Genomic DNA, 23,500 nt, shown 5'->3' with positions numbered 1-23,500 from the left:
TATGAAGCTGTTTCTTCCTAGCCAAAACTTGTGCATATTCTACAAAGTGTATTACTATGAGACAAAGTGATTGTCCAATTTGCACCTGGCAAAAGGGGCTCCATTCCCCTTTGGAGATGGATCAGAGGCAGCACCTTATTTTTTTTACTTAATGGAATATTATACCAGGAATCTTGAACAGGGGATCAGTTGGCACCTAGGAAGCCAAAAGAACTCTGGAAGGATCCTTCCTTATTTATTCATTATTTGTTTCTTCTGTGAGCCTTGATATGCAAGCTTCCAGTTACATCGGCATACTTTGCTGCCTGCTCTTACATGGTTTTGTTTTCAGATTGTACAAGATAAGGTTACTTCATTATTAATATATACATAAGTGCATGAACGTATACATATGTATGTGTGCATTCATACCTGTGTGTTTGCACCTACACGTATATAAATGTTGTATTGGGGCAGACACACACAACTCCTGGAAGTGCTAATAGTTAAGGTAAATGAAGTCCATTATTCCTGGGAACAACTATTCCTGTGACCTTATTTGCAATAAAACCAGATTCAATGATATGAGAAAATTGCTAGGTTTTGGACTAATCGAACCATGCTGTATGAACCCATACAAAGACATCATTTACAAAATACTTTGTTTGTCTCGAGTATTTATTCCTGCAGAAGGAATGTGGGGAGAACATAGAGTTCATATTATTTCTGCTGCTCTCCCGTGTGCACAAAAATGGGTTGGGGGAGTATCACAAAAGCTTTATTGTTAGACTTTTTACCGCTGGGAAGTATAAAAAGGAAATGGTACACTCCTTTGCCTTTTTGCAGAGTTATAATTCTTGGTGGTCTGCTATAATACCGCTACTCCATTACTACACTGTAAATGATTGCAGAATTTTTTGTGAAAGCAGAGTATCTGTGTTATTATATTTTAACAGCAGTTGCAACAGAGAAATCTTTCTGTTATAAGAGGAAGTGAGCTGGCTGCCTCAGGCAATGGATTTTTTTTTTCACACCAGACATTATTAACTGTGCAATTCCATACAGAATGAGGTGATGGCCCTCAACTCTGATGACTTGGAAGGGGGATGAGGCCAATTAAAAGAGAATAAAGCTACTGATGGCTGCTAGTCATGCGGCTATATGTTACCTCAAGTAGGACTGACAATATGTCACTCTGTTGGTTATTGTGGAGCCCAGGGAGGTGGATATTATTACTCATGTTCTGCTTATAGGATTCCCAGAGTGGGTTAGGTTTTATAGTGAATTAGGAACAGCTTGCAAATTAAATTAGTTGTGGTACAGGTCAGTATTAAGGCTGTGCAGCATTTCAGATTCAGAGAGGAAAAAATCTTCAGAGTGCATAAGGTTGAATGTAGCAACTGTTCACTATTCCTTAATCCAAAGCCATATTTTCCCAAGATTGTGTTGCAGATGTGAAGGGCAGCTAGGCAGTCCCAGTAAAAGATACTGCTTTAAGAATTACCAACAGGTGCCACATGAAGCCCTACATGGACGCCAATACATTCTTTCCTTCAGATCCCAAGTCCTGCCTGGCCCTACTCAATATTGGTCTTGGGGAAATGAGATTAGTGGATTTGATTCATGGATGCAGATCAAGCTGTTAATTTATGCTTTATGATAATAAAAGAGAATGCTCTGTATGTCTGCCCCATCTCTAGTGGAATGTATTGGGCTTGGTGTTTGGATCAGCATTCTTGTTTATGTATTTTCATCAAAGAATAGAGTCTTTGCACAATTTCCTTCAATTCAATTTATAGCTAAGTCCAGTGGTGGGATTCAGCCAGTTCGCACCACTTCGGGAGAACCGGTTGTTAACTTTCTGAGCAGTTTGGCAAACAGGTTGTTGGAAGAAAGCATTAGGGCAGAGAACCAGTTGTTAATATACTTGAATCCCACCACTGGCTAAGTCTTATTCATGTGTTGCAATAATGAGTTAGGGCACTAAATATGTCAGGGAATAGGGTGCTTCAAATTGGGACTGTCTCTATGTACACCAGATTTGCCTCTTTAGATCCCTTGCTATGTTGACCAATGAGGTCTCCACAGAAATTTTATTCATGTTTTCTTGAAGCTAAGTCAAATTCTACTCTGGCAAGGATTTTGCATTACCAAGGACCTAATCATGCAGAGCTTTTTATCCAAGTCCATATGAACACTGGTAGAAATCCTGCTCACTTCTTTCTGCTCAATCCAAATAAAGTAGGATTGCAACAGAATGGCCTGATCTATGGCAAGAAGCAAAGATAGAGGAAAGTGTATCCAGCCATTGATTTACTCAAACACTCAAAGGTTTTTTTCTACTGACCGCATGAATAAATTTTAGAGCTGATGTAAAATAAAAGGTTAGTAGCAGCAAAACCGCTAACTCTTCTTCAACTTTGTTTTTTCTGAAGAAAAAGTAAAAGGGTCTTTACTAAATGAGGGGTGATGTTGATCATGAGAGTAGCATTGATCAGTTTGCATTTCTTTATTTTATTTATTTACATTCACAGATGTATTGAAGGAGCTTCTTTTCCAAGGCTTTCAGAAGTTCTGCAAATGTCATTTTTTTGCAGCATAAATGTCTGCTTTCAGTTTCTCCAATGCACAAGAAAAAAAAGGTAAGAATTCTGGAATGCTTGTAGCAGATAGTCACAGATGGTAACTAAACCCACAAGGTCTATAATTATGCCACAATGATCCTGACTAGGTACTGGGTATGAAATGGAAAGCCATCTGGGCTAAAAAGATTAGGGACCAGAGGAAGATGTAATTTGCATTCTCTAGATCCATAAATTTGTCTGGTTTTACTAAAAATTTTACATTTAAGATAAACTACACACTTTCAGGTGACTTTTTCAGTGTAGACGCTTTGAGATTTTATTTCTTGATGGCAACATTCAGGGTTTCTTATAACAAAAGAAGGCTTGGATGTTTTGATGTGATTGGGTTTAGTACATAAAAGTAACCGACACAATCTACACACAAAATGGAGCCATTGTAAATAAGATTCAGAAAACGGAACAAACCTCTGGATACATGCATTTCTCCTTCTAACTCCCACACACAAACACAGACACTAAATGAATAGTGTTATCAGCCCAATGTAATAATTTGTCTGCAGTATTTTCCTTGAAGGACAAGATCTTTCTTGCACCATACAAATGCAATATTATTATTAGGAATGTAGAACTGGGAATGAATCACAGCACGATGTAATACCATACATGCAACCAGGAACCTTTTAAGAAAGAAAATCCACTTAGGCAAAGGGTTTTGCAGCAATACAGAAACAATTCCAGAGCTGCTCCATTTCACAAGATCAACTGTTTTGGAGAACTACATTTTCTTCTGCTGGGGTTTGTATTTCTTTACTTGAAAGTTAAGCAAATGTTTTTATTTCTTTGCTAAATGCAATTCTACATTTTTTAATTTTTGCTTTAATATACATTTTGTCCATTATATCCTGTATGTTGATGTTAATGTAATTTAATGTGATGTTAAGTAATCAGGCTAGAAGCCAGGACATTGTGAGTTCTTCTTTTTGCCTTAGGCAAAAAGCCCAAAGTCTTAGGCCCAGTACTCTTCAATATCTTTATAAATGACTTAGATGAAGGAATAGAAGGGGAACTTACCAAATTTGCAGATGATACTAAGCTGGAAGGAATAGCTAACACCCTAGAAGATAGGCTCAAGATCCAGATGGATCTTGAGAGACTGGAACACTGGGCCCTGTCTAACAAAATGAAATTCTGTGTAGAGAAAAGAGTAAAGTCCTACACTTAGGCAAGAAAAACCAAAAGTACACATATAGACTGGGTGAAACCAGGCTTAATAGCAGTGACTGTGAGAGCCAGCAGTGTGCAGCAGCAGCCAAAAAAGCCAATGCAATCCTAAATTGCCTTAACAGAGGGATACAATCAAGATCAAATTAGGTACTAATACCACTCTATAAAGCCTTAGTAAGATGACACCTAGAGTACTGCATCCAGTTTTGGTCATCACACTATAAAAAAGATGTTGAGACTCTAGAAAAAGTGCAGAGAAGAGCAACCAGGATGATTAGGGGACTGGAAACTAAAACATATGAAGAATGGTTACAGGAACTGGGCGTGGCTAGTCTAGTCAAGAGAAGGACCAGGGGAGGCATGACAGCAGTGTTCCAATATTTGATGGGCTGCCACAGAAAGGAGGGGGTCAAGCTATTTTCCAAAGCACCTGAAGGCCAGACAAGGAATAATGGATGGAAACTGAACAAGCAGAGATTCAACCTAGATATGAGGAGGAACTTTCTGACAGTGAGAACAATCAACCAATGGAACAGCTTGCCTTCATAAGGTTCCTCACTTGAGACTTTCAAAAAAAGATTGGATTGCCATTTGTCAGATATGGTGTAGGGTCTCCTTCTTGAGTGGGAGGATTGACTAGATGACCTACAAGGTCCCTTCCAACTCTGTTAATCTGTTAAAAACCTTGGCCAGTCACTCTTTCTCAGTCCTAAGGAGGAGACAGTGGCAAACCATTTCTGAAAAACTTTGCCAAGAAAACTTCAGGGTCCTGTCCAAGCAGTCTCTAGATGTGAACTACATGTGACTAAACAGAGGCAAAATGTATTCTAGTATTTTTAAGAAGGAACTATATAATAAAATTAGGAGAAATTAGGAGAAAACATAGAATTCCTATATATTCTTCCAGAGCGTGAAAATCAGCTTAGTTTAAAACATGAATCAAACCATTTCTCAGTGGTTCCTTAAAAATATGCCCCATGAACTGTCAACTTCGAAATGGATCAGGCCTGTTACAGCCATTTTCTCCATTTCGCAGCTTGACACACTTTGGGGAGGAGGGAGGGAGCTCTGGAATGTCAAACCAAACATCAACACCTTAGTATCTTGTGGGAACCAAGGTCATCCCAACAGGTGCTGCCAGAGACTGGAAGTGGTTATCAAGGAGACCCCAGAACATCTAATTGAACAATGAGACCTATGACAAGGAGGGAGGGAGCTCTCTATTCTTTAATTATACTGAAAGTGCAGGAAATAGCCAGAGCTGGTTTTGCTTTCAAATGTGCCGATAAACCAGTCCTTTGAGAAAGCTGAAAGTCTCGGAGTGCTGAATTGGTTGAGTTCATTAGTCAGAACCTTGACATGAACATTAGAAGAGAAGTCTAGAATTACAAACACTTTTAAACATTTTTTTCCCACCTGGTGTGCAGAGTCGCTATGGATTCCCTCACAGTTCAGTTCTTGTTGAGATTCTTAAAATGGAGGGGGGGATATTAATAAAGGCAACAATTTTCCCCTTCTCATATGGCAATTGAGGTAGCCTTCACTTACCAACCACAATTGGGGCTACTAAGCAACATGATCATAAAATGAAAGAACATGTGTTTAAACCTGACAATGACATCAATTCCAACTGTGGTTGTTAAGTGGTCACCACAGATTGTGAAGCAAGGAGTCACATGACTACAACTTCTGGCTTCCTTTCAGTTTCCCCACTAACTTGTCATGCCAAAAGCCAACTGTGAAGACCAGAAACGTGATTGAAAAGGTGCTGTGGCCAAGCACCCAAATCATGATCACATGACCCTGGGGACACTATGACTGTCTCAACTTTGAGGACTAGTCATAAGTGTCCTTTTTCAGGGCCATCATAACTTTGAATGATTGTCGAATGAATGGTTGGTAAGCAAGAACTACCTGTAAAAGGCATCATCTCTTCCCCATCTGAAGAAGAGTCCAAAACAAATAGCTTTAGAAAAGAAACTCTTCCAGGTGCCATTGACACAGCAGGAACCAATTTAAAAAACATGTTTCAGCAATCAGTGCTGAGTCATCTTAATTCCAGGTAGTAGAGCAGTACCTGGGATTAAGAATTAACTAGAGCAGGACTAGAGTATTGAAATCCTAGACTATGGTAAACCACATTGCCTCCCAACAAAAATTTCTAGAATAATTTTATTATAATATTGAAAGGAAATGCTAATGTTCTAATTCCACTTTATTATTAAAAGTGATCTAATTTGTATCATATCTGTGTAATATAATCATATTACATTAGCATGAGAAAGATGAATGAGCTGTCCACAACTAGGCTGATTTCTGAGGGCGTTAATCTATGTACAAAAACAAGCTAAAAGAAACTATTGTGCTATTGAGAACATTGGTGTTTGGCCCAAACTGAAAGAACATACTGTACTTCAGAGCATACGTGAGAATATTAACGTAGATGACTTGCATGGCTTGGTAGCTGAACAATCCCAAGGATATAAGATATAAGATGTTACCCATACTTAACTGTATGAAGATCCACATTTTGCCTTTTGAATCCAGATCTTTATGTAGCCCATATTAATATTAAATACATAGTATTTAATACTATTTGCTGTACATAGTACAGCAAATAATATTATGTACTTGGGTCCAGATAACTAACATCATTTCTGTATCAGCTACCCACTGTTAAATAGATATAAAGTTTATCTGCATTACTATTATTTTGGCACAACAATGATTGGATGACTCTTAAGGACCCTTTAAATCATTAGTGAAGAAGGGGTCTTGTGGATCTCAAGGAAAGATTTGTGGGCTTCTTTGGATGGCCCAATGAGGGAAGTAATGTCAAAGTTGTTTGCCATGTTTTTGTTCCAAGATATTTCTTTTTTAACTTCGTCATGTAGCCTACAGTCATGGGATTTCTGGTAGTCTGCCATCTATACACTAGTGAGCTGTAATCCTGTTTATCTGTTTGAAAAACAGCCAAGGTCAGCTGGATGCTACTGTCTGCTGTAGGCTTCATATTATCAAACATCCATTGCTTAATTCCAACTGAGATAACACAGCATTATGGACATTTTAACTGTTGGACATGTTATTTAAGAAGAAAGATTCAGTACAACCCTAATTGTACTAATCTCTTTTAGTGTTTCATGGATCAAATTTCCCTCCTCCATTTCTTCTGGAACTTGATTTCCACTCAAAGCTGATTCCAACTAATGGCCCACATTAAACACATCTTTATTATCTTTATTATCAACTAAGCTTCTTTGAATATTGCTTTCCTATTTAATAGGATTTATTTTCTTCAGTATGGGATACTGAGATATGGACGTTACCCTGTTTTCTAGTATGTTGTTTTCATCAACTAAAGCCTACATGGAGGATTCAGAGGTAATAATTATCTGGAATGATGGTAATTTATCCCACTTGAAATGATGTACTTGCACATATAATTACTGTAGACATCTCATTATGTCAAATTCTTAAGTGCTTCATATTGTTACTTCCTCCTAACTTGCTTTTTTAAAAAAAATAGAATTGCTAAATCATCTCCAAATCTTATCCCAGATTTCCTTCCTTTTCTTTCCTTCTAATACAATGGTGGAATTCAAAAAATTTTACTACCGTTTCTATGAGCATGACTTGGTGGGCGTGGCATAGCTTGGTGGGCATGGCATTGCTTGGTGGGTGTGGCAGGGGAAGGATACTGTAAAATCTCCATTTCCTCCCCACTCCGGGGGAAGGTTACTACTAAATCCCCATTTCCTCCTGATCAGCTGGGACTCAGGAGGCAGAGAATAGATTGGGGCGGGGCCAGTCGGAGGTGGTATTTACCGATTCTCCGAACTACTCAAAATTTCCGCTACTGGTTCTCCAGAACTGGTCAGAACCTGCTGAATACCACCTCTGTTCTAATACCAAGTAAGACATTTCTCAATTATCTCCCCATTTTATTTTCTTTATCCATTTATACTGGTAGTTGCTACCAATTGACTTGAATCTTCAGCAGCTTGCCAATCAACCCTTTCTTACAGTAGTACAAAGAGATTCAAAGAATCTTATAACCAAACTACATGTAACCAATTCTCACACCATCACATAAACTAACTGGACATTTATCTTATGCTCAAGTGTTTTCTTTTTTCTTTAGCCACGTTTTACCCAATGTCCTCCATCCATACTAAGGAAAAAATCTTCCATGAAACAAGCATTGAGAGAAAAGGAAAAAGTAGAGAGAAGAGTTCGATTCCGGGAACCAGGAGAAATGATTACAAATGGTACTGTATGTTTCAGGCTTTCTCAGTTATGATCTGTCATATTCAATCTTTTTGAAGCGTTCTAAAGTAGCTTTGAGTTATTTTTAAGATATCTTTATTGAATTGTGGCTGTATCCCTATGCAACCCCTGAAGTGACCCCTAAAGCGGAATACGAGACTCACTTTTCTAAGATCAAGAGAAGAAAATCTTATCTTTTGGGGGTTGCTCTTTGGTGTATAAGACTCATACTTTAGACTTAAAGCATAGTCAATTAATAACCATAGATCTCATTTACACATATTGTATGGATGTTGTTTTGTTTAAATATGTGCCTAACTCTGCCCTACATGCAAATGCTCCCAATTATTTGGTTATAAATAATCAAAAAGAAAAGGGCCTAGTGGCTGAGTACATTGTTTGCATCCAGAAAGACCCAAATCAGACAAAGAAATGTTTTGAGGGATCAGATTCCAAATATGAGAGGACTTCAAAAGGGCTCTTGAGGACCTGACGAGTTGCCATCATTCAAAAAGGATAACTAAGATTTATAAGAATAAGTGGTCTGAGCAGGTATCAGGAAGTTTGTAATATAGCTTCACATGAAGATTGATTGATGTTAGAATTTTCTGTGTGAGCTCTCTAGGTGACATACAGCATACACCAACTATCCCCCAATTTTTCTCACAACAAAATGCTGTTGTATGGATTGGGTTGAAAGAAAGTCATTCAGTGAGTTACGACTGAGACTGGAATTTAAGCTGGGTTTCACTGATCATAGCTCTACACATTAAACATTATGCCACTTTACTAAGAAAAACAAGTAGGAGCAGGTAAATCTTCCATGACACACTAAAATTACAAATAAATGAGTTTCCAAAAACTCCTCCATCGTTGTCTCAAGATTTAACCAAGTTTTTACAAACCCATCCATCCCCACAATGTTTCACAAGAACATTCAAAAAAACCTCTCAGATTATGTTTAATTTGTGTTTTTATTTCATAAGTACACTTTACTCCCAAATAAATGAATGGAAATCTTTGAGAAAGAATTTCAGGATAAAAATTGAGGCTGGAAGCTAAAATCAAATACAGAAAGACTACCTTTCGGTCCCAACACTGATTTTATCCTGCAAGTATAACTTTCTCATGCACTAAGAGTGTTAGTGGGGCTCAGAGAAGTTTCATAAGTGTCTAAAGGGTACTGGGATGTTCCTTTACTCTTGATTTAAAAACTGCTTTTCACACTACCATAGTGCAATAATATGTAATAAAATGTTTTGGAAATGTCCCTATAAATTGTTAATGTCATCTATTAAATCAACTTCCAAGCAAGGTCAGGATTACAGTTACTCAGTGACTTCTATCTAGAAAGTATAATTTATCTTCCATTATTTCTTAAGCAACTGCTATTAGTAGTTTGAGAACAATACAAAAATGTGAAAGCCAGGATCCAATTTGAGAAGAGAGGAGATTTGAGATTTTATAAAATGAAGTGGGCACCTGAAGTCCTAAAATATCACAATTTCTTCAAGAAATACAAAAAAAGGCAATATTTTTTTGGGACAGACATCCTCAGAGGAACTGCAGAAAGGATGCTAAAAGATCTCAGCCCCAAATCCACTTTTTGCCTCCTCACCCCATTTTAGAAAATTGTTGAACAGCAGTATGATAAACTTAGATGTTAATTGTTCTGTCTGTTCACAATTCAACAATACTTCCTAAAATGCAGTTGCTACAATATCATGTATGCAGTAATATATACTAGCTGAACGTGTTCATTAAATGCCTTATTATAGACTGAAGTACGTACAATGTACAAATAAAAAATGTATACAAAATTACACACAGAAAAGGTTCACAAATGCAGATATTTTTTAAAAAGAAAAATGCTACAAAAAGTGAAAGCATATCAAACCAAATTCAAAGTTGTAAACATGAAAAATTGAGTGAAAACAAAATATATGAATTGTTTGTCCCTACTTCTATTTAAAACAGTTACTATAAAGTTACATGAGCTATTATAAAGTTGCTATGATGACAAAGCCCACAATGAAAAATCATGTTTGGAATAGTGGTAAGAAATCCTCATTTTCTACTGCCAACTCACCCATTTATATCCTTTAGTGCAAATGGTCTCTGATAAATTTTATGTTGCCAAATGACAACACAAACCATCAATGTGGCTCAGCTATATAGACTGAAAAATGAAAGCATTTTGGCAGAACAGACATTTTTCCATTTGCAGTAGATTTCTCCCTAAATCAAGATTTGGATGGCTTTTATCAACAAATATCATTCCAAGATACAAGCAGATGATCTATCCTTGTGTACCATGGGTGACTCTAAAAAAAAAGCAGATTTTTTTTTTATTCTGTCACGTTTTGGGGGGTTGGGAATAAAATAGAAAGCATGGTTACAAAATCATTGTTTTCTTACAACAGGCTGTATTTCCACAACAAGCAAAGTCATATCATCATTCTTCTTATAACTGAAATGGATTTATAAAATGGATGTCTACTCAAAACGTTCTATAACATAGATTTGTCTAATTTAGTATCCGTGATGTGGGTTAGTCTATAATTTCTAGAATTCTCACCCCACATGGATTAAGTATTCCTAACACACTGACTCCCCATCTCCCCAAGAATTCCCTCCCCAAAGTTTTCTCAGTGTTCCAAACCTAGCTAAGCCACACAGCCAACAATTGCATTGGGAAGATAATACTCATGTGAATATCCATGTGAATATGTATTATATGTGTGTGTGCACATATGTTTTTGTATGTGTGTGTGTCAGTGGTGGGATTCAAAAAAATTTATTACCGGTTCTGTGGGCGTGGCTTGGTGGGCATGGCAGTGGAAGGATACTATAAAATCTTCATTCCCACCCCACTCCAGGGGAAGGATACTGCAAAACCCCCATTTCCTCCTGATCAGCTGGGACTCAGGAGGCAGAGACCAGATGGAGGCGGGGACAGTCAGAGGTGGTATTTACCCGTTTTCCAAACTACTCAAAATTTCCGCTACCAGTTCTCCAGAACTGGTCAGAACCTGCTGAATACCACCTCTGGTGTGTGTTGGGGGGGGGTCTGAGTAATAGAAAATAATGGCATCCCATTGGGATCCCATCCTCATCCTCCATTTCATCATGTGTAGAAAGCAACCAAAAAAACCCCTCTATGTCTAAAATGGAGAGTCCCATCTTAATATAAGAGAAAAGCCTAATAAATTAGGATCCTAACTCATATGGCAATTCCATTGACAGGAGGAGACATCTACTATAGATATTTATCTTGGAGGAGGACAGACCTAGCTACTTGATAATAGTTCCCTTAAAGATGAGTAGAATGACATTTTCCAGAATATCCAGAGAAGGATCCATAGTTATTTTTGGAACTCCTTTCAAAAGGAGTAGCATGATTACAAAAGAGGTTTTTTTATAGGGTAACATATGTTCTTCAACTGGTAGATTTAAGACACCTGAATAGGTAACAAACCAGTTCAAAGTTGAACTTTCTTGTATAAGGCCCTCTGTCATTTAAAGCTGCATATAAGGAGAACATTCATTTTGTAACAAATAGTTAAATCAAGTGCAACCTGTTTTAATTTATTTCTAAATGAAGTCATATCGCAACATCTTGCATGGAAGTTTGTTTTTAAAAACCATTAATTTAATAATTGTCTTTTAGGGCAAAAAAGGCAAATAATTGGTTTATTGTTTCTCATTTGCTTTCATTATTCCACAATTGTTCAACTCTTCCTTTTGCTTCAATAGATGAGAATAGTGCAGCTAATTTTTGTGGCAGTTCTTGATAGCCACCATTTTGATTTACTGAAAATATTTCAGAATATGCAAATATTCCTCACCCTGGGGCATCCTGTGAAAAATAATCACACTCCTCAAGGGGAATTCAGCATTGTGTAGAGTCATGTGTCTAGTGACTAACATTGTTCTTCAGATACCCCCAGTAGTGCAATATCTGACACATTTTGAAGAAATGAAAACACATCTGCAGAGATGAGATTTTCTATTACCATCTGTACTTACAATATAGTTAAAGATAAGGGAACAATGAACATAAAAAGAAAATGAAATGCCAAATAATGGATTAGTGACAAAACCAGTATCAAAGAAAGACTGAAGAAGTCAGTAAAGAAAATTACTGCATAGAGGGGTCAAAAATTCAAGATGGCAGTCATAGCCATATACTTGAAGCCCCACCTGTTTTTATGTGCCTCAAGCAATGCATTTGAAAAGTGCCTCAACTGCATCGGTTGTGCCCAGTGGTGAAATTCAAATTTTTTTACTACTGATTCTCTGGGCGTGGCTTGGTGGCCATGGCTTGGTGGTGTGGCAGGGGAAGGATACTGCAAAATCTCAATTTCCACCCCACTCTGAGACCAGCCAGAGGTGGTATTTGCCGGTTCTACGAACTACTCAAAACTTCCGCTACCGGTTCTCCAGAACCTGTCAGAACCTGCTGGATTTCACCCCTGGTTGTGCCTATTGCCTTGATTTTTGACATACACACCCTGAAGATACCCTTGATTGTCTATTTTTCTGTCCACCTAGGAACATAATCATTATTTAGCAGAAAAGGCAACATCGGAGTTTTGTCTCAGTCATATTACCAGAGTTGCTCTAATAGTGAGATGGGTGGCACATAAATTTAATTAATTAATTAAATCTTTAGCTTGGGACGCTGATATGTGGCTACACAAAACCATATTTTATATTTGTTACCTTCCTTATGCATTGGATTTGTCCAATGCATAAGGAAGGCAACAGTGTCCAGCCAAAACTTCTTAAGAAGAAATCTGAGCAGGCATGTTCTTTTACAGAAAGAAACTGGAATCAGCTAAATTAACTTGAATGACTTTTGAAATAGAAATCTTGCTCACTTTGTTTGAAGCTTTATAAAGCTGTTCATTACATTTGCAACTAAGTAAATCAGTATTTGCTTCTTAACTGGGCAATTTCCAACCTTATCCAATTTGCCTGTTTGAATTAATCCCCAAAGATTTTCTTTGTGATATACTTTCTAGACATTGCCTACTGTGACTGAATAGTTGTATAGCCATAACCTTTTATACACTGACTGTGAGACATATATTATTTGTTGCAATTATTATTAATAATGCCTAATGCATACCCGCTATAAAAATACAAATCAGTTGGAATGGATCCAAAGTATTATAATTCTTCCCTAGCTCAAATATCATTCTGCCAGGAATTCATTAGGTGATCTTGGGCCAGGCTTTCCATCTTAGCATTAACCCCTCTATGCTTTTGAAATAAGTGGTTATGTAATAACAATGGCCTGTCTTATAGAGCTATTGTATGTATTAGGTATGTACATACCACCTAACCTGGTAGAGAGATGCATCAATCAAAGAAATGAAGATGGTATGTAGCAATGATGAACTAGCTGTAGCAGGCTCCTCACACACACTGGAGTGCAAGATAAAATTGCCAATGACAGACTTCATTTTACTTTTATTCTGCCACACAAACACACACACACACACACACACAGAACTTCTCAGCGAAACTTCAGAGTGAGAACAAGCAATTTTATGGATTAAAAGAAAATTTTAATACCAATAAAAAGAAGTATGACTACTAGTGACGCAAGCATAAAACAGGAGAGAAAGGATAGTCATAAATCATCCTTCTCAGTCTAGGTGGACCTTCAGCAATATGGAATTGCTGAGAATTCCCTTCTCAGCATTGTTGTCCTGAGTATTCTCAAAGTTGAGGTCTACTCATTTAAAAGATGTGAAAGTTGGGTAAGACTGAGATATATTCTTAACCATTTCTCCTTTTGAATCAGGACTTTTAGAGAAATACTGAGTGCCTTCATGCATTTATCTGGCCATTTGCAAGCTTGTTGTAAAGACTTACTAAAAGTGTCCTTAATACTTGACATGGGGACTCTGCAGAGCTTTGAGATTTGGATTTCATGGAATCTATGGAGGTAAGGTTTGCAGGCATGCCCTCTGTTTTCACCTGGCACATGGCAGCTGAAAGCCTGGTCTAAAAGGATAAATTCCCAAAAGCCAAAATGGCTTCCTTTAAAGATTTGCTTTCAAGATAGATTGAGACTATAGCAACCTACATGCTCTGTCCACATGTTCAATAGCTAGGAATTCTGGGAAATCTAGTTGCAATGTCTCTGGGGCAAGAAGCTAATATAAATTAAAGTACTACATTTCTGAGTACATAATTTGAAGATATATGGAAGCAGTTGAGCTTTCTCTTGCTCAGTTAAGAAACAAGCAATCTCAGACCATTTATTTCAGATATTAGAAGTCATGGTACAGTAATACACTGCACTGGTTGCTAGTTTGCTTCTGGGTGCAATTCAAGATGTTGATAATCATCTTTAAAGCCCTTCATGGCATAGGTCCAGCTTACCTGTTTCATCACCCTGGGATCCCCCCACACCCCCGGTCCATGCCAGCAAAGATGGTATTCTGTTCCCGTTGGTCAGGGAATTCTGGATGACAGGGTCCAAGAGAAGGGCCTTCTCTGCTGTTATGTCTGCCCTCTGGAACACATCTTCCTCCACTCTGGAGAGAGGCCCTCTCCAACCCTTCTGATCTTCCTAAAGACCTAAAGACCTGGTTCTGCCAGTTGGCTTGGGGGTCCAAAGGAAGAGCTTCATGTTGGAGGTAGCTTGCAGATTAATATCAGATTCTACCTACCTCCCTGCTCATCCTACTCCTTCTCTCTCCATCTTTTAGGTGTCATATTTTCTATTTTTATAGTTTTGCAACATTCTATTTATATAGTTTTATTTTTAAGATTGTAAGCTACCCAGAATTACCCTGTGGTAAGATGGGTGGCTAATAAATTTGATAAACAAACAAACCAACAAATAATGAACAAATGCATAAAAGCTGGAATTGAGAAGACAGCAACAACAGCTAATGCCAGCTCTGTAAAGAAGGTGAAGAAACCTAGTTAGGCACTGCAAGAAGATTGCACAGATTGACTACAAACAAGGGCCTGACAAATTAGCAACAATGGTGCATTGGAATAGCTGCCAGACATACCATTTGCCTGCACCAAAAATTGGTTGGACCACGAAACCAACAAAATAATAGAAAATGAAGAAGCCAAATTGTTCTAGGATTTTAGAATTCAAATAGACAAGCACCTGCCACATAAAACCTGAGATTTAACAGTCATCCAATAGAAAGACTCTACAGATTAAAACAGTAGGCATGACAGTATCTGGAGACAGCAAAATAGAAAACAAAGAACTGGAGAAAATCACAAAATACAAATACCTGCAAATAGAAGTAGAATGACTGTGGTAAAAGGTCTTGGGTACAATCTCAAAACATCTGGAGCATCACTTGAACACCTTCAACACTGACAAAATCACCATCAGTCAATTGAAAAAAACAACAACACAGCTCTATTTGGAACAGCTTACTTTCTGTGACAATACCTTTGACACCATGAAACAACATCTGCCTTTCTCCCCATCTTTGGAAAGGACTTGATGGATGGATAAAAATGCCAAATCCAGTCTCAACATCTGGCTGACTATGTGACCAACAATAATAATAAATGAGATGGAAGCAAAATAACTTTTTGAATCAGTACATGCATGGAGGAATAAGCAAACAAGCTACTGGCAACTATTCACAGAAGGGACAAAAGAGAGTAATTTTAAATAGCAATCGATTTAACAAAGAAAATGGAAGGCTGTTCAAAGATAATTTGCAAGCGGAAAGAACGGCTTCATGAAAGATGAATAAATCATTTGCTGCAAGTAGTTCCCCCGACTCTATTAGAGAACATTGATTCAGTTTCTTGGGTGTTTTAAAACGATTTGCTCTTAGAATTGTGCTTCCCCCTCACACATTTTGATACATTATTATGGGCTGGGTTGCCTGACTTTATGACTTCTCCTTTCGTCATGTGCCTTGGCCTGACAGCTTAAGTGTGTTTATCATGAATTCTGGAGCGGGTAATAGCAGGTAATTTAAATAGGCCAGAGTGAATGGTGGACCTTTACCCATAATGATACAGCAATGGCAGGGTTTTTGTTTTGTTTTTTTAAATTCCACTTACGAGCTATATGCATATAACAGACAAATGGCTGTAGTCTATTCAATTTTTTAAAATCATTATCTGAGGCGCAGATTTTCCATGCACAAATAGCTTTATAAAAGAATACCATTATTACAAAATAATAGCGAAGCACCTTAAATAAAAATTGCCACGTTAGGTGAAGCAGATGTTTTATCTGGCTCTGCAACCCATCAGCATGTCCTGGCTTGACACTTACGTTAGTTCCAAAACAGAGCTGGATAGAGAGAGGGGAAGCTGCCTTATATACAAACTGCTCATAGATTTTTACAGCTTATTATTAATATGATTTATGCAGATTAGTCTAAATCTAGTCATTGTCAGGATAATATCCATTCAACTGTTATTCTGTCCCATTACACTTTGGGTAGATTGACTTTGAAAAAAAATTCAAAAAAATACCACTATTCAAGGAAATTACTGTTCCTAAAATGCTAATTCTAAACATCCATCTTTAATATCCTTATGTTTATGGACAATTGACCCTGATGCCTCTCAATGTGTGTGTGTGTGTGTGTGTGTGTGTGTGTGTGTGTGTGAGTGAGAGAGAGAGAGAGAGAGAGAGAGAGAGAGAGAGAGAGAGAGAGAGAGAGAGAGAGAGGGAGAGAGAGAGAGAGAAATATTTGGTACAGACAGTACAGGTAGTCCTTGACTTACAACAGTTCATTTAGTGACCATTCAAAGTTACAATGGCACTGAAAAATGTGATTTATGACCGTTTTTCACAGTTACCTTTGCAGCATCCTCATGATCATGTGACCAAATTCAGCTGCTTGGCAACTGACTCCTATTTATGATGGTTGCAGGGTCCCGAAGTCATGTGATCCCCTTTTGTGACCTTCTGACAAGCAAAGTCAATGGGGAAGCCAGATTCACTTAACAACCGGGTTACTAACTTATCAACTGCAGTGATTCACTTAACAACTGAGGCAAGAAAGGTCGTAAAATGGGGCAAAACTCACTTAACAAATGTCTCACTTAACAATAGAATTTTGGGGCTCAATTGTGGTCGTAAGTCGAGGACTACCTGTGGCATGTTTTTGGGAGTGGCTTACCCATTGGTGCTGTTGTGACAGTCAAATTTTTAAGGTGTTGTTTCACTTACAAAGAAATCTGTGGATATGTGTTGGAAATGATGTTTTTCTATCTTTTATACTGAAACACATAGGATTGCATCCTGTTCATGCAAAACATGATCTGATTCAGCTTTTCTCCAGCAATTAACTTCATCTCCTATCATTAATCAATGTTATCAATGGGGGAGGTGGGATGATTCTCCCCATTGTGGTAATTCAGTTCTTAAATGATTTAGTATAAGGCTCACCACCATCAACCTATTTGTCCTCATATAGGATACAAAAATCAGGAGGAGTTTGACACCACCTTTTTAGATTAGGTAACAATTTTTATTGAAAGACATGAGGTACTGTGAACTTATTATGCCTTTTAACATCATGGAGATTTAACAAATTGCAATTGTTAAGTGATACGGTACTTATAATCTCACATTCAACCTATATAAATAAGGTACTTATAGCCTCACATTCAACCTATATCTGTATAGCCAACCTGCACTTTCCTTGCTCCGATTTCACCTCAAATTACACTGAAACAAAAGATAAGGAACACAACAAAGAGGTGAAAAGTGGCCAAAGGTGGTAAGGATGCCAAATATTACACCTATTAATGTGACTGCTACCTTGAGTTGCAATGTAAATTAAGCAAGAAACCAGCTGATATGTGAAAATCCCAAAAGTTCAGCAGGTTGCCTAATCAACAAGCAGCCTTATTGGTCAGCAAATTATAGTTTCCAGTAATTCCTAGTGGATGGGCTCTGTTCTGGGAGGAACAAAGCAAAGATATAAAGGTAAACATTTGGGAACTGTAACTTGGTGTAAACTCTCAAATTAACGATGCTTCTGGTCCAAGCGACTTGCCCTGTGCGTTCCTTGCATGACCTGGATCGGTTCTGAACCCTGAACTTCTGACAGTTGTATTTCTTCTTCAGTTTCAAATAGATATATATTATGAGTATCAAGATGGCCGAGTTAGGGTGAGCCTAGTAGGGTGCAGCAATCCAGGTGCTGAATAGCATTAGAGGCAAAGATTTCAGTAAGCTGAGTTCAGTTCCTGAGCATTACATGGGGAAAAAAAGGGGGGGATTTCTTTCAACTTTCCAATCTAGCCAATATCTCTCAGATTTCATGATATTGTCTCACTCAGGTACTCACAAGTCCTGCTGAACTTTTATTAAACTTAGCCAAAGTGCTGTGAAATGCTTTGCTGAAATCTTTGCGCAAATCCTCATTCCGTTCTGGGTTTCATTATATTTCTACCTTTCCACTTTACCTCACAAAGATATGATAAACCACAAACCAAGAGAGAGAAGGGGACTCTTCAAGCTATTCTGAGCTTCCTGGAGAAAAACCTGCATAAAAATGACAATAAAAACAATTCTAGAAAAGAATTGCCTACATTATTTAATTGGGAATGGAAGCAATAAAGATTTTAACCCTATTTTTTAAAGCTTAGGGTTGTTGTTTTTTATATAAAATACAGGTTTATACCTTAAAACAAAAAATGAGATTCCTCAGTTATGGCTTCAAGCCTCACCAATATTTTGAGCATTACTCTAGAAAGCTGCCAAGGTTTCTTCAAATTTTTCAGTATTTAAGGAAAGATTATTGAATGGAGAGTAATTGTAACACTGTACTGCAATTTTAACAAAACTAAAATTAAAATCATATTAAAACAAATGTATCTTTGTCTGATCCCACCATTAAAGTCCAAAATGGAACCCACATACCAAAAACTAAGAAATACATAAACGTGAAAATTATTTATCAGGTACTTTATGAAGTATAAATAGACAGTACAAATAGGTGGAGCGCTGCTCTGTGAAATGTATAGTGTCAGATAGTCACTGACTAGTCACTTAGCAACTTTGAAGTTACAACAGACCTCCATAGAGCTACTTACAATCCTGTTCCAAAATTCTGATGGCCACATATACAATCCCATGGCCACATGATTGTATTTTGGGCACTTAGCACCCGGTTAGTTTTGTGACCATTTGCAATATCCTGTAGTCATATGACCAGAATTTTTAGCATTTTTTGCTAATTTCCAGTATTAACTTCTAGTTTCCAGCAAAAAAAAAAAAAAAAGCCCATTGAATAAAACAGATCACTTAATGACCACAGCATTTGCTTAACAACAGCTGCAAAAAAGATTATTAAATCGGTGTGATTTTATACCTAATAACCTCCATGAATTATAACCATAATTCTGGACTCAATTACAGTTGTAAGATGAGGACCAGCAACTCAATCAATGCATTACAAGAGGAAACAGGAAAAAAAGGCAGAGGCAACAGGTGAACAGTACGCGCATTTTTCTGTATTGATTAATTTAATAGACATAATAGCTTCCCTTTATCATATATACCAAGAATGAATAATCATTTGGCAATGGGGTTCCTTAAATAGGTTTCAGGACTAAATAGGTAATCAAACCAATAGGGGTCATAATATCCAAATGCCAGTTCCACAGGTTACCATATTTTTCGGAGTATAAGATGCACCTTTCCCCCCCCTCCTAAAAGGGGTGAAAATTTGGGTGCGTCTTATACACCAAATGTAGCCCCGCCCACCCACTGGCCCCCACCCTTTGGCCTCTGCCTCCCAGCAATCCTTCTAGCAACAAGCAAGAAGAAACAGTCCATTTCAGTTTCAGCACAGCCTAATTAGCACAAGTTGATTGTCCCTTGGATCGGCCTCCCGACTCGCAGCTGTTTCAGGATGCAGGGATTGCCATTATCTATTGCTGTGCAGGCTTCTGCTGCTTGCTGCAAGGAGGTAAATTGCTGGGAGCAGGGTTTTTTTTCTTGTGCTAATCAAGCTATGCTAGAAACGAAAATGAAAGTAAAGCAGGCTATTTGCTGTTTGCTGCAACGAGGCAAAATTGCTGGGCGGCAGAGGCAGATTTCTTTTTCTTGTTTTCCTCACCAAAAAAGGTAGGTGCATCTTATAGTCCAGAGCATTTTATACTCTGAAAAATACGGTATTTGGTTGGGCTCCAAATTGTCCTAAGAGCAGCCCCACATATGCAGTACTCCAATCTGCAATGCATTGCTGTTGAGGCAAGGTTACAGTCTATCAGGCTGAATTACAGTAAGACAGTAAGTAATTACAGTAAGACAGTAGTAATTACAATAAGACAGGTCCCAGGGTGCTATGAAAGACAATATAGGTTGTTGAGCAGCAATCTTAAAAAAGCCAAAAAAACACAGGAGCAGGAGATGGTGAAAATTCTTGAGTTGGAAGAACAATAGACACCTCTTCACAAATGCTCAGAGAAACCCATACTCCTTCTCAAGTTCTTCAAGATTTTTACTAAGTGCAAAAAGGTTTTAATGTGATAAGGAATTCAAAATTTAAAGGAGTAAGCTAATCCGTTTCTCTGTTTCTTTTGCAACACCCCAGCTCACAAGCAGACAATCAGGATCTTACCTTTGTTCCTGGGCCTTTCCTTCTGTGTCGTGATGCTGTTAGCCGCAAGTCTATACTACAACAGCAGGAAACAAGATTTCAAAGTCCTGGAAGAATTTCACTCCCACCTTGTTACAATCCTTCTTCTGATCAGACGTATTGCTTTGAAATGTTGGACTTGGTTTTTGAGGCAATAGGCCCATAAGGCTAGAAGCGACAGCTGGTTTATTTTAGATTAACATCTGAAGAACTCTGGAGTGAGGGGAAAATGCTTTTAGGAAAACTAAACAGGACAAAGCATTGTCATATGGTAGAATAAAAGTTTGTTTTCAGACTGCAATTATCATCTATCAGCCATCTTGGTAGCAATTAGAGCCCATTGTTTTAAGATAATTAACATACTGAGAATAATCTTGGGGATGTGTGGGCATTACAAACAAAATAGCAAAGTATTGCCAGTCAATTTCTTTAAAAATAAGAATTCTCAAACTAGACAACACACAAATAGCTTCTTTGTGACTGCTAAATGTGGAAACAAATGTTGAACATCATCTACAGAATGATGTATGGACATAAACATGGAAAGGTGAATATAATAAAACATTTTTTCCTTGGAATTATCAGCTCTTCCTTCAGACCTGGAATGTCTAAACACAGCTCAATTTTTTGTGTTTTCTGACAACCAGATGCCGTATATGAGATGCTATGTCCTCAACTTACCACCATTTGGTTAGTGACTATTTGAAATTATAGTGGCACTAGGGGGAAAAGTGACTTACAACTGGTCTTCACACTTACAACCATTGCGGCGTCCCTGTTGTCACATGATCAATATTTGGGCACTTGGCAACTGGCATGGCAGGTTGCACTGTCCCAGAGTCATGTGATAACCATTTGTGACCTTCCCAGTCGGTTTCCAACAAGCAAGGTCAATGGTGAAAGCATTTAATGACTGCATGATTCACTCAACAAGTCCAGTGATTTGCTTAACAACTATGGCAAAAAAGGTTGTAAAATGGGGTGCAACTCACTTAACTACTGTCCTGCATAGCAGTGGAAGTGTTGGGTTCGATTGTGGTCATAAATCAAGGATTACCTGTAAAACTGAACTGGGAATTGCTTCTTCTTATGCAGATTATATTTTTGGCCATAAGTAGACAAGGTGGTTTGTATTTATAATACATTTTATCCATTTTATTGTTTTTAATTATCTAGTCTATCATTAAATTATGGGAAGTCAGAAGTCAGAATATGGAGAATCTAAACATTAAACTGATAGAAATGCTGCTATAGCTTAATGGTATATTTACAAACACTCTTTCTAAAACAATCATTGAACCATTTTTTTCTAAAAGTGGTATACTATGTATATCTTATCATGAATATACTAAGTATTCTGTAATTTAATACAGTGCAAAATACTTTTTGTTTTAGATTATAATAAAAATATGATCCAATGTTTCTCCACATCAAAAGGGAAGTCTGTTTATTATTATGAAACGTAACTTGAAAGGTATTTTTTATTTATGTATATTTTATTTATTTATATTTATTTATATATCCATTGTTAATTGCCCCAATTGTGTGATTCTATATGCAAAGTAATAACGAAACAAAAATGGCATAACAGACACTACTACTTAAAATAAATTATATAATTCTGGTGATTGGTTGTAATCAATAATCAAGTGGAGCTCAATATCTTATAAAATAGGGAAATTTTAGCAATCTTTCTGAAGATAAAGTGACAGTGCTACTCTGGTCTTCAGAGGTGGGGGTTTCCATACTATACAGGGGCTTATTTGAATACTCAAGATGGATTTTGACACTGCCATTTTCTCCATATCCAGGAACTTCACATAGAGAAGGGACTATCAGAAATACTTTATTAATCAAATGCAGTGAGATAACATGCAGCCTTTGGAATTTAAACATGAAGTATGGATTTGTTGAAAGTATCTAGACATAGCTTGATTATACTAAATCATAAAGGCCTTAATATCAACTTTGTCCATGCTAAAACAACAGAGATCCATCCAACCAGATGATACGATCACTTCCATTCTAAGAAAAATACCAGAGCTATGCTCTTTCTCCCCTAGGATATGAGGCAAATCCAAGGAAAATTATAAAAGAAAACTATAGAACCCAGATGTTATTTTAATGCTACCTTCTTCAACCTGATACCATACATAGGTAAGCAAATTTGGAAACTCCAACAGTTACCTTTACAATTTATCATTCACCTTATTTTATATGATATTTCCGGCTAAAGGGGTCCAAATTAGCTTCCAAACCCTTCATAATTAAGGTTAATAATAATAATAATAATTAATAATAAACCCTTTATTAAGGTTGTTCACACAGTCAACCAGATGTTTAGTCTGGATTTGGCATTTTTAAAAAAATATTTTTATTATACATTTTTCTTTATAATACATCACATTTCCAGTTTTGCAACGACAGTGTACTGGCTGTATCAAATCCTTTTTAAGTATACATAGTATTATACACCCTGATTATAACCATTATTCTTGTAGTCATACAGTATATTCTCTTTTAAATACATAATGTATGTCATAGTTATAACCATTATTTTCATAATTGTACTATAACACTATACATTTGCCACTCTATACATTTTAATCTATAGTCACGTACATCAAATAGTACTATTGCTTACAATATGTATTCTTATATATATCTACTGTATTTATTTCTATTTTGTTAATCTTCTTTCGTTATTAAGTTACTAAACTCTGCACCTGTTATCTAACCATTTGTACAATAAATCCCATGTTAAGTAATACTCTGATTCCTCTTTATCTTAAGTTCCATCATTAACCTGACCAATTTGGCGCATTC

General features: G+C 37.2%; 1 protein-coding gene across 1 annotated transcript in view; it reads left to right on the top strand.

Moving 5' to 3' along the window:
* C1H14orf180 (chromosome 1 C14orf180 homolog) overlaps positions 1-22,110 on the top strand; it is a 31,894-nt gene extending 9,784 nt beyond the window's left edge. Inside the window, exons 3-6 of the mRNA XM_060687300.2 lie at positions 2,514-2,621; positions 7,075-7,172; positions 7,933-8,059; positions 20,630-22,110. Coding sequence (XP_060543283.1) covers positions 7,107-7,172; positions 7,933-8,059; positions 20,630-20,832 — 396 coding nt within the window. The 5' untranslated portion in view covers positions 2,514-2,621; positions 7,075-7,106 and the 3' untranslated portion in view covers positions 20,833-22,110. The remainder of the gene's footprint in view (positions 1-2,513; positions 2,622-7,074; positions 7,173-7,932; positions 8,060-20,629) is intronic.
* Positions 22,111-23,500: the final 1,390 nt, after the last annotated feature.

Source organism: Pantherophis guttatus, chromosome 1, assembly GCF_059756535.1.
Source record: "Pantherophis guttatus breed Tessera chromosome 1, ASM5975653v1, whole genome shotgun sequence".
Classification (NCBI taxonomy): domain Eukaryota; kingdom Metazoa; phylum Chordata; class Lepidosauria; order Squamata; family Colubridae; genus Pantherophis; species Pantherophis guttatus.
The sequence above is the reverse complement of the archived record's forward strand: the minus strand, read 5'-3'. Positions and strand labels throughout refer to the sequence as shown.